Here is a 15,659-nt window from a genome sequence, read left to right as displayed (position 1 = left end):
TTAGGAAAAAGTACATTGAGTTAATGCAATTGAATAGCTGAAAAATAAGCTGGCTTCTAATACATATTTTAATCGAACTTAAAAAGCAATAAAATATGTCTAACGGGTATATAAATTGGATGAAACAATGGATAGAAGTGATTGTGAAGTGTAAGCGAGTATTAAGTGATGAAGAGGACGGAGCAAGGTGTTTATGTATGAGATCTGTTGCGATGAGTGATTTTTATATTATCCTATAGCTAGAGAAAATGTACGAGGTGGCGTTACTGTGTTAGTGGATATGTATTTATAATTGCGAGGTGGTTTGTGTAAGATATGACCTCGCGTCATTTATTAATTATGGATGGTTTAAATGAAATAAAATAAATAAATGATAATATTAAGTCGAATTGGTCTAGTCAAATTAATAGTGGTTTAATACCACTTTATCATTATCCTACGTTGATAGAATGTGGGATAATGATTTTAACGCAAATGATTCTGGTCCTGGTCCTCCTTCTGCCTATAAAAGGCCAGAACAAATCTATTTCTATCACACACAAATTTAAAACTTACGCGTTCTGGCATTGAGGCTAAGAGGGAGAAACAAGAGGATCCAACTTATCCTCTAAAGAAGAGAATCCAACTCATCGTCTAAATTAAAGCATCCAATTCATCATCTCAACCAGAGGATCCAACTTGTTGTTCTGCGAGAATGGTTTCCAACCAAGGTCAGTATATATACGCATTTATATGATTTTGTGAGAATCATAAAGTTCAAGATCTGCGAATTCAAATCGATTATATTTTGTTTTAAACTTACATGTGGTATCAGAGCATGATTTTGAACTTGTGAATTCTCCGATCAATGGTTAGAATTATGTAAGGATAGATTTTTTCCGCTGCGATCTAAATATTTGATTTGCGAAAGTTTTATTTATAAAATTCTTATTATAACATAATTTAAATAATGATATGTATTTTTGAAAACTTCGTGTTTTTTAAAAATTAATTTGATATTATCATCATCATCATCATCATTATTATTATTATTATTATTATTATTATTATTATTATTATTATTATTATTATTATTATTATGTGCATATGTGTATATGTTCTGCGTATATTATTGTTAATTTAAATCACCCCATATATGTTTTGCCTATATATGTATGCTTTTAATTAAATCATTATCCTTAATGATATTATTTAATAATAATATATTATGATATTAGTTTATCGACAATTAGTTGAATAATCATCCCACGATTTATGGAATTGTTGATTTATTTGTATAACCGTTATGCATTAAATAAAATAAATATTAATAATATATCCATTAATAGAATTTGCGTTGATTAATATTATTTAACTTTTTTTTTGCTACTGTATATTATTTAAATAATGCATAATTATTGTTGTAGATTATTTTGATTATATTCAAATATATTATATAATTTAATATTTAAATTAGGAATAATCTGTTAATCACCAAAGTGATCAGATTAGAAAGATATTAAATAAATCTAGATATATTTGAATGTATTATATAATTTAATATTTAAATTATGATTAATCTGTTAATTACTAAAGTGATCAGATTAGAAAGATATTTGTGTAGATATTAAATTAAATGCTAAATTTTAATTACTCATTATAATGTGACTTATGACATTATGTTTTAACAATGGGTAAATTAAAGTTCATTAATTATAAAATATTTAAGGATCAACCCAAAGGTAAATCAATTATTTTATAATTGACAATTTTTAAGTACTTTTATTAAATATGCAAGATTATCCAAAGATGACATGCATGTTCAATTAAAGTGCGATTTTATTGTGCGAATTATGTTAGCGTCAATTATATTTCATTAGTACGTTGTTGTTCACCCAAAGGAGAATTACAATGTACATTTATTATTTTTGCCTTGAATCTGATTTGAAAATCTCAATTATATTAATTTACAGTAACTGTGCCTGCTTCGCTTCATTCGCATGCATCATTTGTTCCTATGTTTAATGAGCTCAACTATTCCGAATGGTCTCAGCACATTCAATTTCAACTTGGTGTTTTAGGTCTTGACCTACCACTCCATGTTGAAAAGCCTCCTACTATTACTGATACTAGCAGCGAAAGTGAAAAGTCTTTCTATAATGCTTGGGAGAGACCGAATCGATTAAGTCTGATGCTTATGCGGATGAGTATAGCGAACCACATTAAGTCTACTCTTCCTGAAATCAATGATGCTAAGGAATTTATAAAAGCAGATGGGGAACGTTCTCAAACTGCAGATAAGTCTCTCGCTGGGACACTAATGGCTACGCTAACCACCATAAAGTTTGATGGTTCGCGATCCATTCATGAGCATGTTGTCGAAATGAAGAACCTGGTAGCAAGATTGAAAGCCTTAGGGATGACTGTGGATGATAACTTTCTGGTGCAGTTTATCTTGAATTCACTGCCCCCTGAGTATGGTCCGTTCCAAATGAACTATAATACCATGAAAGATAAATGTTAATGTGAATGACCTTCACAGTATGCTAGTTCAAGAGGAAACACGGCTTAAAAATCAGGGCTCTCATTCAATTCATCTTATTACCAACCAAGGAGCTGGTAGGAGAGTCGGGAATAAGAAAGTGAAGGGCAAGTGCGGACCATTGAAAGTGAATGTGCCGTCTATCCAAGCCCCGAAGAAGGAACTCAATGATGTCAAGTGTCGCTTTTGTGGAAAATCCGGATACTTTCAGAGAGATTGCCTGAAACGAAAGGCTTGGTTCAAAAAGAAAGGTACTAATACTTTTGTATGTTTCGAATCAAATTTGATTGAAGTTCCTCATAATACTTGGTGGCTTGATTCTGGCTGTACCACTCATGTTTCGAAATCCTTGCAGGGATTCCTTACGATCCAAACCACAAAGGCAAATGAAAGATATTTATTTTTATGGGAAATCAAGTCAAAGCTCTTGTTGAAGCCGTAGGAACCTACCGTTTAATTTTAAATTCTGGACACCATTTAGATTTATTTGAGTCTCTTTATGTACCTTCTGTTTCTCGCAATTTGGTTTCTATTTCTAAACTCGATTTTGTTGGATATTCATTTAATTTTGGCAATGGTTGTTTCACTTTGTTCAAAAATAATTATCCAATTGCTTCTGGTGTTCTTGAAAGTGATCTTTACAAATTCAATCTTGACAACCTCTTTGCTGAAATTCTTTTAACCCTGCATTATGATGTTGGAACTAAACGTGGTTTAGTAAATGAAAACTTTTCTTACTTGTGGCATAAACATTTGGGGCATGTTTCCAAAGAAAGAATTACAAGATTAGTGAAGAATGAAATCCTTCCGGATTTAGATTTCACTGATCTTGGTGTTTGTGTGGATTGTATAAAAGGAAAACAAACAAAACACACAAAGAAAGGAGCCACAAGAAGCACACAGCTTCTTAAAATAATACGCACTGATATTTGCGGACCATTTGATGTTTCCTCTTTTGGAAACGAAAAATATCTCATTACCTTCATTGATGACTTTTCACGTTATAGTTACATCTATCTATTACATGAGAAATCTCAGTCAATAGACGCTCTAGAAGTGTTTATTAATGAGGTTGAAAGACAACTAGATAGAAAAGTGAAAATCATCAGATCTGATAGAAGTGGTGAATATTATAGAAAATATAATGAATCGGGTCAATGCCCGGGTCTGTTTGCCAAATTTCTTGAAAAGCGTGGCATATGTGCTCAATACACTATGCCAGGTACACCACAACAAAATGGTGTAGCTGAAAGGCGTAATCGAACACTCTTGGATATGGTTTGGAGTATGCTCAGTAATTCTTCACTGCCCATATCGCTGTGGATGCAAGCGCTTAAAACTGCCATGTACTCATTGAATAGGATTCCTACTAAAGCAGTTCCTAAAACTCCCTTTGAGTTATGGATTGGCAAGAAATCTAGTTTAAGGAACCTACATGTTTGGGGTTGCCCGGCAGAGATAAGAGCTTATAATCCATATGAAAGAAAGTTAGACTCAAGGACAATCAGTGGTTTCTTCATTGGTTATCCCGACAAGTCTAAAAGGTATAAGTTTTATTGTCCTAATCATAGTACAAGAATTATTGAAGCTGGAAATGCAAAGTTCATTGAAAATGGTGAAGTTAGTGGGAGTCAAGAATCTCGAAAGGTTGACATTCAGGAAGTTAGGGTGCACATTACTGTACCACTGACTTCTAATAATGTTGTTGTTCCTTCTATTATTGAACCTCCTAACACTGGACACGAACAACAAATTAATGAACAATTGACCCACAATGAAGATAATGAACTTGCAGTAGATGAACCACGTGAAATAGTATTGCGAAGGTCTGAAAGACAAAGACGTCCTGCTATTTCCAATGATTATGTGGTATACCTACAAGAGTTGGAATGTGATTTAGGACTCAATGACGATCCAACTTCATTTTCATAACCCATGGAAAGTAATAATTCTAATAAGTGGTTAGATGCCATGAATGATGAGTTGAATTCTATGAAGCATAATGATGTTTGGGATCTTGTCGAGTTGCCTGAAGGTTGTAAATGAGTCGGGTGTAGATGGGTCTTCAAGACAAAACGCGACTCAAATGGTAACATCGAAAGATACAAGGCCAGACTACTTGCCAAGGGTTTTACGCAAAAAAATGGTGTTGATTATAAGGAGACATTTTCGCAATTCTCTAAGAAAGATTCGTTTAGAATTATTATGGCTTTGGTGGCTCATTACGATTTAAAGTTACACCAAATGGATGTGAAAATAGCCTTTTTAAATGAAATTTGCATGAGGAAGTTTATATGGAGCAACCTGAAGGCTTCTCCATTACAGGAAAGGAAAATATGGTGTGTAAACTTAGGAAATCAATATACGGGCTTAAACAAGCTTCCCGACAATGGTATATCAAGTTTCATGATACTGTGACTTCTTTTGGATTCAATGAAAACACCATCGATAGATGTGTGTATCTGAAAGTCAGTGGGAGCAAGTTTATTTTCCGATCCTGTATGTTGATGATATCTTGCTTGCAACGAATGATCTTGGTTTATTATATGATACTAAGAAGTTTCTCTCTAAAAACTTTGAAATGAAGGATATGGGTGAGGAATCCTATGTGATCGGAATAGAAATATTACGTGATAGATCACCAGGAATGTTAGGATTGTCTCAAAAGGCTTATATCAATAAAGTTTTGGAGAGATTTAGAATGGAAAAATATTCTTCTAGCATCGTTCCAATTCAGAAAGACGACAAATTCAGTCTCATGCAATGTCCACGAAATGAATTGGAACGTAAGCAAATGAATGGAATTCCTTATGCATCAATTGTGGGAAGTCTGATGTATGCGCAGACTTGTACGAGGCCAGACATCAGCTTTGCTATTAGAATGCTCGGTCGATACCAAAGCAATCCAGGATTAGATCACTGGAAGGCCGCAAAGAAAGTGTTGAGATACCTGCAAGGGACAAGAGAGCACGTGCTTACATACAGGAGGTCTGATTGTCTAGAGGTGGTTGGTTATTCAGATTCGGATTATTCCGGATGTGTTGATACCAGAAAATCCACTTTTGGATATTTGTTCCTACTAGCCGGAGGAGCAATATTATGGAAAAGTGCGAAGCAGTCTGTCATAGCTGCGTCCACTATGGAAGCTGAATTTGTGGCATGCTTCGAGGCCACAGTTCAAGGAAATTGACTACGGAACTTTATTTCGGGGTTTGGAGTAGTCGACAGTATTGCCAAGCCACTGAAAATTTATTGCGATAATTCCGCAGCAGTCTTCTTTTCAAAGAACGACAAGTATTCCAAAGGTGCAAAACATATGGATCTAAAGTACCTTGCCGTTAAAGAAGAGGCTCAGAAACAAAAGATGTCAATTGAATATATTAGCACCAATCTTATGGTTGCGGATCCGTTAACTAACGGATTGCCTCCAAAGACATTTATTACACATGTTGAAAGAATGGGCATTGTGAATGTAATTTGATGAATATTATGTTTATGTATTTGACATCTCGAGCTCCCTTATGCATTGTTTCTGAAATTGAATATTTTCTTGTTCATTCATTTGTGCACATAATTGTTTGAACAAGATGTAGTCTACCTTAGACATTAAAGTGGACCATTATCGATATTTCCAATTATGAATGAATTAAGTAGAAAATTAGTGTTGTACATGGAAGGAACTATGTCGATTCAATGACGTAGAACCGCTATGACTCATATTAGTATATACTTAATAAATGATGTTGGACTTGTACCAATAAAGTTTCTTATTTTATTTAAACCATGAAGACATGTTCTATCACTCGGCCAAGTGGGAGAATGTAAGATATGACCTCGCGTCATTTATTAATTATGGATGGTTTAAATGAAATAAAATAAATAAATGATAATATTAAGTAGAATTGGTCTAGTCAAATTAATAGTGGTTTAATAACACTTTATCATTATCCCACGTTGATAGAACGCAGGATAATGATTTTAACGCAAAGGATTCAGGTCCTCCCTTTGCATATAAAAAGCCAGAACAGATCTATTCTATCACACACAGAATTTAAAACTTACACGTTCTGGCATTGAGGCTAAGAGGGAGAAACAAGAGGATCCAACTCATCCTCTAAAGAAGATGATCCAACTCATCGTCTAAATTAGAGCATCCACTTCATCGTCTCAACTAGAGGATCCAACCTGTCGTTTTGCGAGAATGGTTTCCAACCAAGGTCAGTATATATACGCATTTATATGATTTTGTGAGAATCATAAAGTTCAAATCTGCGAATTCAAATCAATTATATTTTGTTTTAAACTTACAGTTCAAGGAAATGAATGTGATCACACATGTTCATCTAAGTCTGACTCATGACTTGATTGATCTTTGACCTTAGGAATTACAATGAAGCTTCAGATCCATAACCAATAATATTATTTCAAAGCGAAGCCGTTGTCATCGGACCAATAAGCAAGCACATATGTCTTAGTCATCATTATCAAATTGTTTAAATAGTGGTCCTATCCCTTTGATCTTTCTCTTTAATCGAGGTTAAATTCAACTCATAACTAAGAAGGTAAAAAATGCTCTGTCGTACATAATGGCTATGAACCACCTATACCCTGTTAACAATGCAATGTGGGCATAGACATGGATAGTTAACTCTTCTATGTCCGTCTATGATCTTATCAAGAACTTAACATAAACAACTGAAGTATGAACATGGAGATTTATCCCTAACCACGTAAATTGTGTCTTTTTAATTTTCTACATTATTCTTGTATTAAAATTTATTGTATTTTTCCGAAAATTTCAAAACAATTAGCTTAAAATTATGAGAAATTGTAATTTTTTTATGCTAGTTTCGGCTCATTATTAAGGTATATATTTTTACGGCATTAACTCATCCATAATCCTTCTTTCTACTACTGGAATTGAAAAATAGCACGTGAGGAGCATGTGTGATGACGCGGCAACACTAAAGTTGTGGTGGACTTTCCAAAGCAAATGTGGGTGTCCAGGTGCACATGTTCTAGCGTTAGCTAGGAAATTAAAATAAGTAATTAAATTAAAATTTATTATTATTATTATTATTATTAAAAATCAATCTTGAAATTTTCAAATATGAAAAATAGATAATTTTATTTATTTTACTATTCAATTATTCTTCTGTGATCCAAGCGCCATAACCTAAAGTAAAATCTTACTTAGATGACATCCTAACTTCCCATTTCCACTGCCGAAATTCTTTTTCCGAATATTACTATTTTATAGATAGATTAATATAGTTACTATCTTAATTCCATAGAAATAAAATATCATAATTTATCCATGTCATCGGTGATGTCAATTTCATATTGACACTTGGGCTTTTAAGTAAAGTTTGTTGGTTATGTTACAAAAGAATATATATGTGTTAATAATCAACATTTTTTTTTTTAATACTCTAAAACTGATGTTTGGATGATTTGTAGAGAGTGAGCAATAGTACTATTAATGCTATTCTCATCAAACACGTAACAAAAATTCACGTTAGAATAAAGACAAGTGGAAAATGGGATAGATAGCGAGAGGAGTGACTAAGTACAATTATTTACATTGTATAAGTACATCCTCCGGATGCCCTTTGGATCAAGTGCCAACAAAACCGAAAATACTTACTTAAGTATTGGGCCACGTTTATTCTTTCACTCACCTATTTCTTATAAGCATAAATTAATTTAATTCATGTTTTATTGTAATTCAAAAATTGAATCACTTCATAGGTATTGGTTACAATGAGATTTTTTCACGTCTTCTCTATTGTTTACATTACAAATATACAACATCACATTGCTATCATTTATATCCATTAGCTCCATGTAAATGCATTGGTGCTTATGCACATCTTTGTTCGCGAATAACTCACAATTTGTATTCACTTCATTTATTGGTTATAGTGGAACACTGATTATAAATGTAACATGGGTTTGATCCAACACCCAATGTACATTCCGCACAGTCAGCATCAACAATCTAACTGCCAATATAGACGAAGAAAAAGCCATACTTCAAATGCACATATGAAAATTGCAATAAATATTAGTTACTTTGAAGTTCCAAGCACAACACCATTGGATTGTCGTATCGCCTAAGTGACACGGTGCCCACCATGTTGACAAATTGGCAATGTGGCAATTCACTATAAATTTCTAATATTTATTATATTATATAAAATGGTAATCTTAGATCATTGAAAATTTAACAAGTTTAAAATCAAATATAACCGTACTAAAGATCACCATCAAAATAAAAAATTAACTTAAAGTTTCAAAAACATTATTATTAATATTAAGAAACACTATTAAGTTCTCAAATCAAGAAAATAAGATAAAGTCAACAAAATAAATTTCCATGAAAAGAAAATAAACATACAAATAAATCTTACATACAAATAACCTTTAGTGACCAACGACGGCCAATGATGGTGGATGGAGAAAACAGAGGCAAGTAGGACGAGAAGGGAAAGAAGAAATGAAGCGGCAACCTAGGGTTTTTTTGGGGAGGAGGAGGGTGCTTTAAATTTAAAGGGATGTTTGATAATTAGTTGTTAGCTGAGTTAGTTGTTAGCGGATTGAATTAACTGATTTGACTAGTGGATTCAGTTAGTTTTTTGTGCTAAAGTATTTGATATTAACTGTTTATACATAAAATGCCAATCAAAGATATATCGTATTTTATTTTTAAAATATTTAGTTGTGTTTTTTCCGCATGTACGATTTTTTAGAATTTTATTATTACTTATTGAAAATTATGCAATTTTTTTTATTAAAATATCTACTTTTGTTATCTTTTTGAATGCTTTTGTAAGAAATTAATGTATTTTTATTAAAAAAATATGAATTTTTTTTCTTTCATTAGAAATAGTGTATAAAATTTTTAAAAAAATGTATATATTTTTTTATTAAGTTAATTTAATTAATTAATTATATTTATAATTTTAATTAAATGTATTCTAATATATTGATTATTTATAAAAATACTTATGAGACAAAATATATATAGTATATATACATCGAATAAGAATTATTTTAAATTTATAAGCTATTAAAATAATTTAATAAATACTACAATGAAAAATATATATTCAAGGGCAAATAACTTATATTTAAGGGCAAGAAAGGAATATTTTTTTAAAAAAATAAGCAACTATTCTGAAATGTCGGGTTATACAATTTTTCAGAAATTAGTTTTTTGGGGTTAATAAGTTATTTAAAAAGCTAATTTATCAAACAATTAAATTACTTTTTTGACTGATGTTTAATAAACTAAAAACTCTCCAAAACGCTGTTTATCAAACACCTCCTGTGTCTTTTCATGTACTTAGTGAAAATAATCCAATTGGGTTTTGTGATGCCAAGATGGCAGCCTTGTAGAACGGTGAGGCGAGCTGTCCTGGCGCTGCCGGTGCACTGCCAGGATGCCAAGGTGCCATAAAAATCATGATTACAATGCTTTAAAGTAAAACTTAAATTTAAATAATATATATCACTGATGATCACTACAAAATACAAATTAACATGCTACAACATGTGCATAATATACCACCAACAACATCTTCTATAGAATAAATATGTAGACAACATATTCAGTTTACAATAATCATATACACTTTCATTTATGCAGAATCGAACTCTGCATGTGGTTCGCTCTACTTCTCTCATGACTCACCCTCGTCATGGGGCGAGCAACCAAGAACGATCTGCAATTGAAGGAAAGAGAGTGTGATAAAAGACATATTTCTGGGATGAGCCGGCTACATATAATTATTTTGGCGTCCAATTTCACAAATACATAGAAGAGAGATCAGAACAACACATAAGAAACAAGAAAGAGAAAGAGACACAACACTATTACATACATTGGAACACTTGATGAATAAAAATTCTTTCCAATCAAATATTAATTTATTGATTAATTAGATGTATATTTTATTAGTTGCGTAGCAACTTTAGTCATTAAATTGAAATCCACATCTTTTGCTAAGCTCGGGCATTTTAATTCAACTACAGTAATTCCTCTATTAGTAATTAATTTTATCATATATTTAGTGATGCCAATTGCAAACCATCTTTCAAGAAAGGAACTAACCTGTACAGAAGATGCGTTGATAATAAGTCCTACTACGATACCGCCAAATGCAGTTCCATCTGGCCGAAGTAAGGCTGTACTCAACCTTCCATCATTGCCACTTTGAAGTCCACCTCTAGATGGAACAAAGTAACAGACCATTGAAAGAATTTGAAACGAACCCTATACACACAGGCACGAAAAAAAAATTATAAATAAGGATAGATGACCAACTACAGAAACATGGTCCTTATTAGAAGGTACCGATATTTATTACTTGAAGATTAAATATTTAATTGTATTTAAAAAAAAGTGCAATTCATAGCCTCGCAGATAATTAGCCATATAAATGATAAAACATCCAATTCAATGATTAGTGTTATTCCCAAATTGAATATAAGTGGAACCATAAAAATGGTTAACATCAAAGGCAAGTAGTTGAATAAAATGTCATTTAAATGGAACATGCACGCAAATAAACACAAAAATAAATAAATAAACAAAATCTGAGAAAGCACAAGTAAACAAACCAAAGGCACCCTCTTAGCAAACTAGAATGAAAAGTCAATATAGATGTAAGTAATTTAGAAACTTCGTATATTCTGGGTTCGCCATGTTTCGCAGGTAGTCGGATTGTGGCGCGTGATAAGGTCCCAGTGATTGTTATTACGAAAACAACCCCTGGTTCGGTTCGGTGGTAGTAGCATCCACAATTTTCGCTAATAGATCCTGAAATATATACAAATAAGTTCAGTACGTTACAAGTAGAAAGTGGTAGGAATAAAAGAAGATCTCATCATGGTAAATAAAGTATTGTTTAACGGCTATGGAAAGATAAATATGTGCGAAGCATCATTGTCAATGCAAACAATCAATGCAGTTGATTTATGTAGCTACATATTAAATTATAAGTATAGCAATTTATGGCAAGTGCAATGATCTACAGCTTCACGACCACTACAAGAAAAAATCATTTTTGTAAAAAAATTTTTTTGTCTCTAAATCTATTTTTTTTCGTTACTAATGACATCAGAGACGAAATTAGGAATGAAATTACGTTAGCTACGTGAACTTTAGGGATGGAATTCTGTTACAAATATATTATTTTTTTGTAGTGGACGCGTGGCATAAAATTACAAGATACACATATTAATGCTTGTAGTACAAGCAAATCATACAAAGTAAAAAAAAACACATGTAATCTCAAGAGTTTGAACATGAGAAATCGTCAATATGTCAAAATATATAACCTCTCCTTCATTGACTGAGAGAATCTTCATTTTGAAGTTTTCGGAACTTGAAGAATCTGCAAGCACAATTTGTCAGGAGTAGTGATTAAGGTTGATCAAATTCTTATAGTTAGATAACTATTTCAAAAATGCAAAGTGATAATAAAAATATCTAGAAGATTAGATCTTATGCCTACCTGAGGAGTTGTGCCCGGCAGCAGCGTTGGAGGTCGACGCACCCACAGCGGCAGGGGCAGGGTTGGAGGTCGACCCACCCACAGAGGCTGGGGTGGAGGATGCACCCCGCAGCGTTACCATGGGTAATATTCTGAAGACGTATGAGGTTTGCCTTGTGCGCGCCATAGATTGAGGAAGAAAATGGGAAAATTAAACCTTCCTACTTTGTAAAGTATATGTGTAAAAGCATACAAAAATTGAGGAACAAAGCAAGAAGAAAAGGCAAATACACATCCATAGATTTCGAGTATCCCTAATGGCCAAAGAAATCGTCCAACACCAAGTTCAGAAGATCAGAAACTTAGTTCAGAATATCTCTACAAAAATGGACCACAAACTTGCTTTTTACCTCCTATTATGAATGACAAAAGATGAAGGAAGACGCAGGACTTTAGGGTTTAGATCAGAAATTTAGTTAAAAAACCCTCCACAAAAATGGACCACAGACACTTACAGTTTTTTACCTCCTATTAAGAAAGGCAGAAGATGAAGGAAGATGCAGACACTGACAATGACTTTAGGGTTTACAAAACGCTGAAAAGTAGACTAGACCTAGGCCTTATATATATATATATATTCATCCGAATAGACTAATCTTTCAAAACAAATTTGGCCTATTTAACCCAAGTTTGGATTGGCACAAGCCTATTTATATTAAAAATATCAGTATAGCCAACCAGTATATTTGATACCTCATAAATTGCAATTTCTTTTAGCAGAAGAATGCAAACTATGATTCCACTCCTTGTAAAATACCAAAAATTAGATGTAACATGTATTTGATCAAAGACCCATGTACAATCCACACAGTGAGCGTCAACACTCTTACCTCCAATATAAACGAACAAAAGCCATACATCAAATGCAAGTATTAAACTGGCAATCAAAGTTAGTTACATTCGGGTTCTAGGCATGGAACCACTAGACTGTCATATCGCTTGGGCACAGTGCTCACCATGTTGACAAATTGACAATATGGCTACTTATCATGTTAGCATAATAATCGATTCAATGTGGAATAAAACTCAAGAATTGAAACTAAAATGAATCCCAAAAACATACCTCCGGCCATTGGTGTCAAACTTGAATGCAATCTTTCTTGGTTCTTCTAAGCACTTGCACTATCTTTTCTAGATGGTGTAGAAGGCTTTATATAGTGATGCTTAGGGGACGAAAAAGTTTAAAATTCATGTCTCAATTACTTCATTCCATCAAAGAAGTAATTAACATGAAAAGTGGAGTAGTGGGGCTAGTAGTGGAGACCTTTCACTTATGTCACATTAACATTAGTAATGAAGTGGAGTATCGGGGATAGTGGAGTACTGGAGACCTTTCATATAGGCCACTACTTCACATAGACCACATAATTTTAACATTCTCCCACTTGGTCTATAATTTAACCCATGAGAAACAAAATACATGCATCATGGCGGTAGACCCTCTTCAACGAGTATTATCTTCCATGTATTACAATGTAGTTTGATTTCTAAAACCACTCAAACATCTTAATGAATAACCTTATGTTTATTCTAGGTCCACCTTTACGATAATTTTCTCAAGACAAATATGCGCATAAAACCAAATGAGAAAAATATCAATTGAATAAGAGTTTTATTTAATACAAAGATGTACGAACAAATGAAATTACATCACAAAATCAAGTCCCATTCGTACCACAAGATCCTTAAAATTTTTTGGTGGCATGCCTTTAGTTAAAGGATCACCAATCATAAATTCAGTGCCAACGTGTTCAATGACCACTTTATTTTCTTTAAATACGTTCTCTTATGACTAAGTACTTAATATCAATGTTCTTACATCGACTACCACTTTTATTATTCTTAGCCAAAAAACCGCAGCTGAATTGTCACAATATATCTTCAATGGCCTAGCAATAGAATCCATTATTTTAAGCCCAGATATGAAACGCTTCAACCATACACCATGACAAGTAGCTTCGAAACACGAAACAAATTCTGCCTCCATGGAAGAAGTAGTTGTCAATGTTTGTTTTGCACTTCTCCAGGATATGGCTCCATTAGCTAACATGGAAATGTAGCCAGATGTTGATTTCCGAGAATCAACACAACAAGCAAAGTATGAATCAGAGTAACCAATAACATCTAAACTATCGGCTCGTCTGTACATGAGCATGTAATCCTTTGTCCCTTTAAGGTACCTCAATACCTTCTTTGCAGCTCTCCAGTGGTCAGGACCTGGATTACTCTGATATCTTCCTAACACTCCAACAACATATGCTATATCAGGTCTAGTACATACCTGAGCATACATGATGCTTCCAACCACTGAAGCATATGGAATTTTAGTCATATAATCCCGCTCAAAATCATTCTTAGGGCATTGATGTAAACTGAATTTGTCGCCCTTGACAATTAGAGCTACATTTGGTGAGCAATCTTTCATCCGAAATCTCTCCAAAATTTTATTGATATAGGTCTCTTGAGACAAGCCCAAAATGCCTCGAGATCATTTCCTATGGATCTTAATGCCAATGACATAAGATGCCTCTCCCATATCTTTCATGTCAAAATTTGTAGAGAGAAAATATTTCACCTCATATAGCAAATCTTTATCATTAGTAGCAAGCAAAATATCATCTACATATAGCACAAGAAAACAAATCCTACTCCCACTAACCTTCAGGTATATACATTGATCCATAACATTTTCTTCAAAACCAAAATGAAGTAATGACATTATGAAACTTTAAATACCATTGACAAGAGGCTTGTTTTAAACCATATATGGATTTATTTAGCTTGCATACTAAATGCTCACCGTCACTTAAGAAGAATCCTTCAGATTGTTTCATATAAACCTCTTCATCTAGGATGCCATTAAGAAATGCTGTTTCCAGATCCATTTGATGTAACTCAAAATCAAAGTGCGCTACTAATGCCATAATGATTTGAAGAGAATTTTTCTTTGATACAGGAGAAAAAGTCTCCGTGTAGTCAACTCATTCATTTTTAGTGAAACCCTTGGCAACAAGTCGTGCTTTATATATTTTGATGTTACCTTTCGAGTTTTTCTTTGTTTTAAAGACCCACTTACATCCGACAGCTTTTATACCATTAGGTAACTCGACAAGATTCCAAACTTGATTGGATGCCATAGAATCCATCTCTTCTTTCATAGCATGAAACCACAAGTTCGATGTTGATGAACTCATAGCCTGTGAAAACGTTTCATAATCATTTTCGACTCCAATATTGTAGTCGCATTCTTGTAGGTAGGCAACATAATCACCACGGATAGCAGATCTCCTTATTCTAGTAGATCTTCTTAACATTGTATCATCATTCTCTTGAGAAACTTGTTGCTTAGCCGGTTAATCAACAATATCAACTGGTTGTTCAAAAATTTCTTGTTGTTCCTCATGTACAGTGCGATCTACTTGATCAGTATCAGCAGCGTGTGGAATTGCGATAGTTGGTCGTCTAATATTGGTTTGTACTTGAGGGGTATAAACGACAACTAATCTATTACTTGAATTAGAGGGTTGAACTTCATGATGATTCTTTTTAGAAACAACGTTCCGAAGGCGATCACTCCC

At 33.3% G+C, this 15,659-nt stretch overlaps 1 protein-coding gene across 1 annotated transcript; it reads left to right on the top strand.

Moving 5' to 3' along the window:
- Positions 1 to 1,996: 1,996 nt before the first annotated feature.
- Positions 1,997 to 2,911, top strand: LOC127261971 (uncharacterized). The gene is made up of 3 exons (XM_051290418.1): positions 1,997 to 2,454; positions 2,522 to 2,772; positions 2,877 to 2,911. Exons 1-3 carry the CDS (start codon positions 1,997 to 1,999, stop codon positions 2,909 to 2,911), a joined length of 744 nt encoding a protein of 247 aa, XP_051146375.1.
- Positions 2,912 to 15,659: the final 12,748 nt, after the last annotated feature.

The sequence above is a fragment of the Andrographis paniculata genome, unplaced genomic scaffold (assembly GCF_009805555.1).
Source record: "Andrographis paniculata isolate CXL003 unplaced genomic scaffold, ASM980555v1 Contig65END, whole genome shotgun sequence".
In the NCBI taxonomy this organism is placed as follows: domain Eukaryota; kingdom Viridiplantae; phylum Streptophyta; class Magnoliopsida; order Lamiales; family Acanthaceae; genus Andrographis; species Andrographis paniculata.
This window is presented reverse-complemented; position numbering and strand designations above follow the sequence as displayed.

Bases quoted from the DNA above. Each gene is read 5' to 3' on its own strand.
- LOC127261971 (XM_051290418.1), top strand. From the start codon at position 1,997: ATGTTTAATGAGCTCAACTATTCCGAATGGTCTCAGCACATTCAATTT. The intron at 2,455-2,521 runs GTATGGTCCGTT...TGACCTTCACAG, and splicing joins TTGAATTCACTGCCCCCTGA to TATGCTAGTTCAAGAGGAAA. The intron at 2,773-2,876 runs GTACTAATACTT...AAATCCTTGCAG, and splicing joins GGCTTGGTTCAAAAAGAAAG to GGATTCCTTACGATCCAAAC.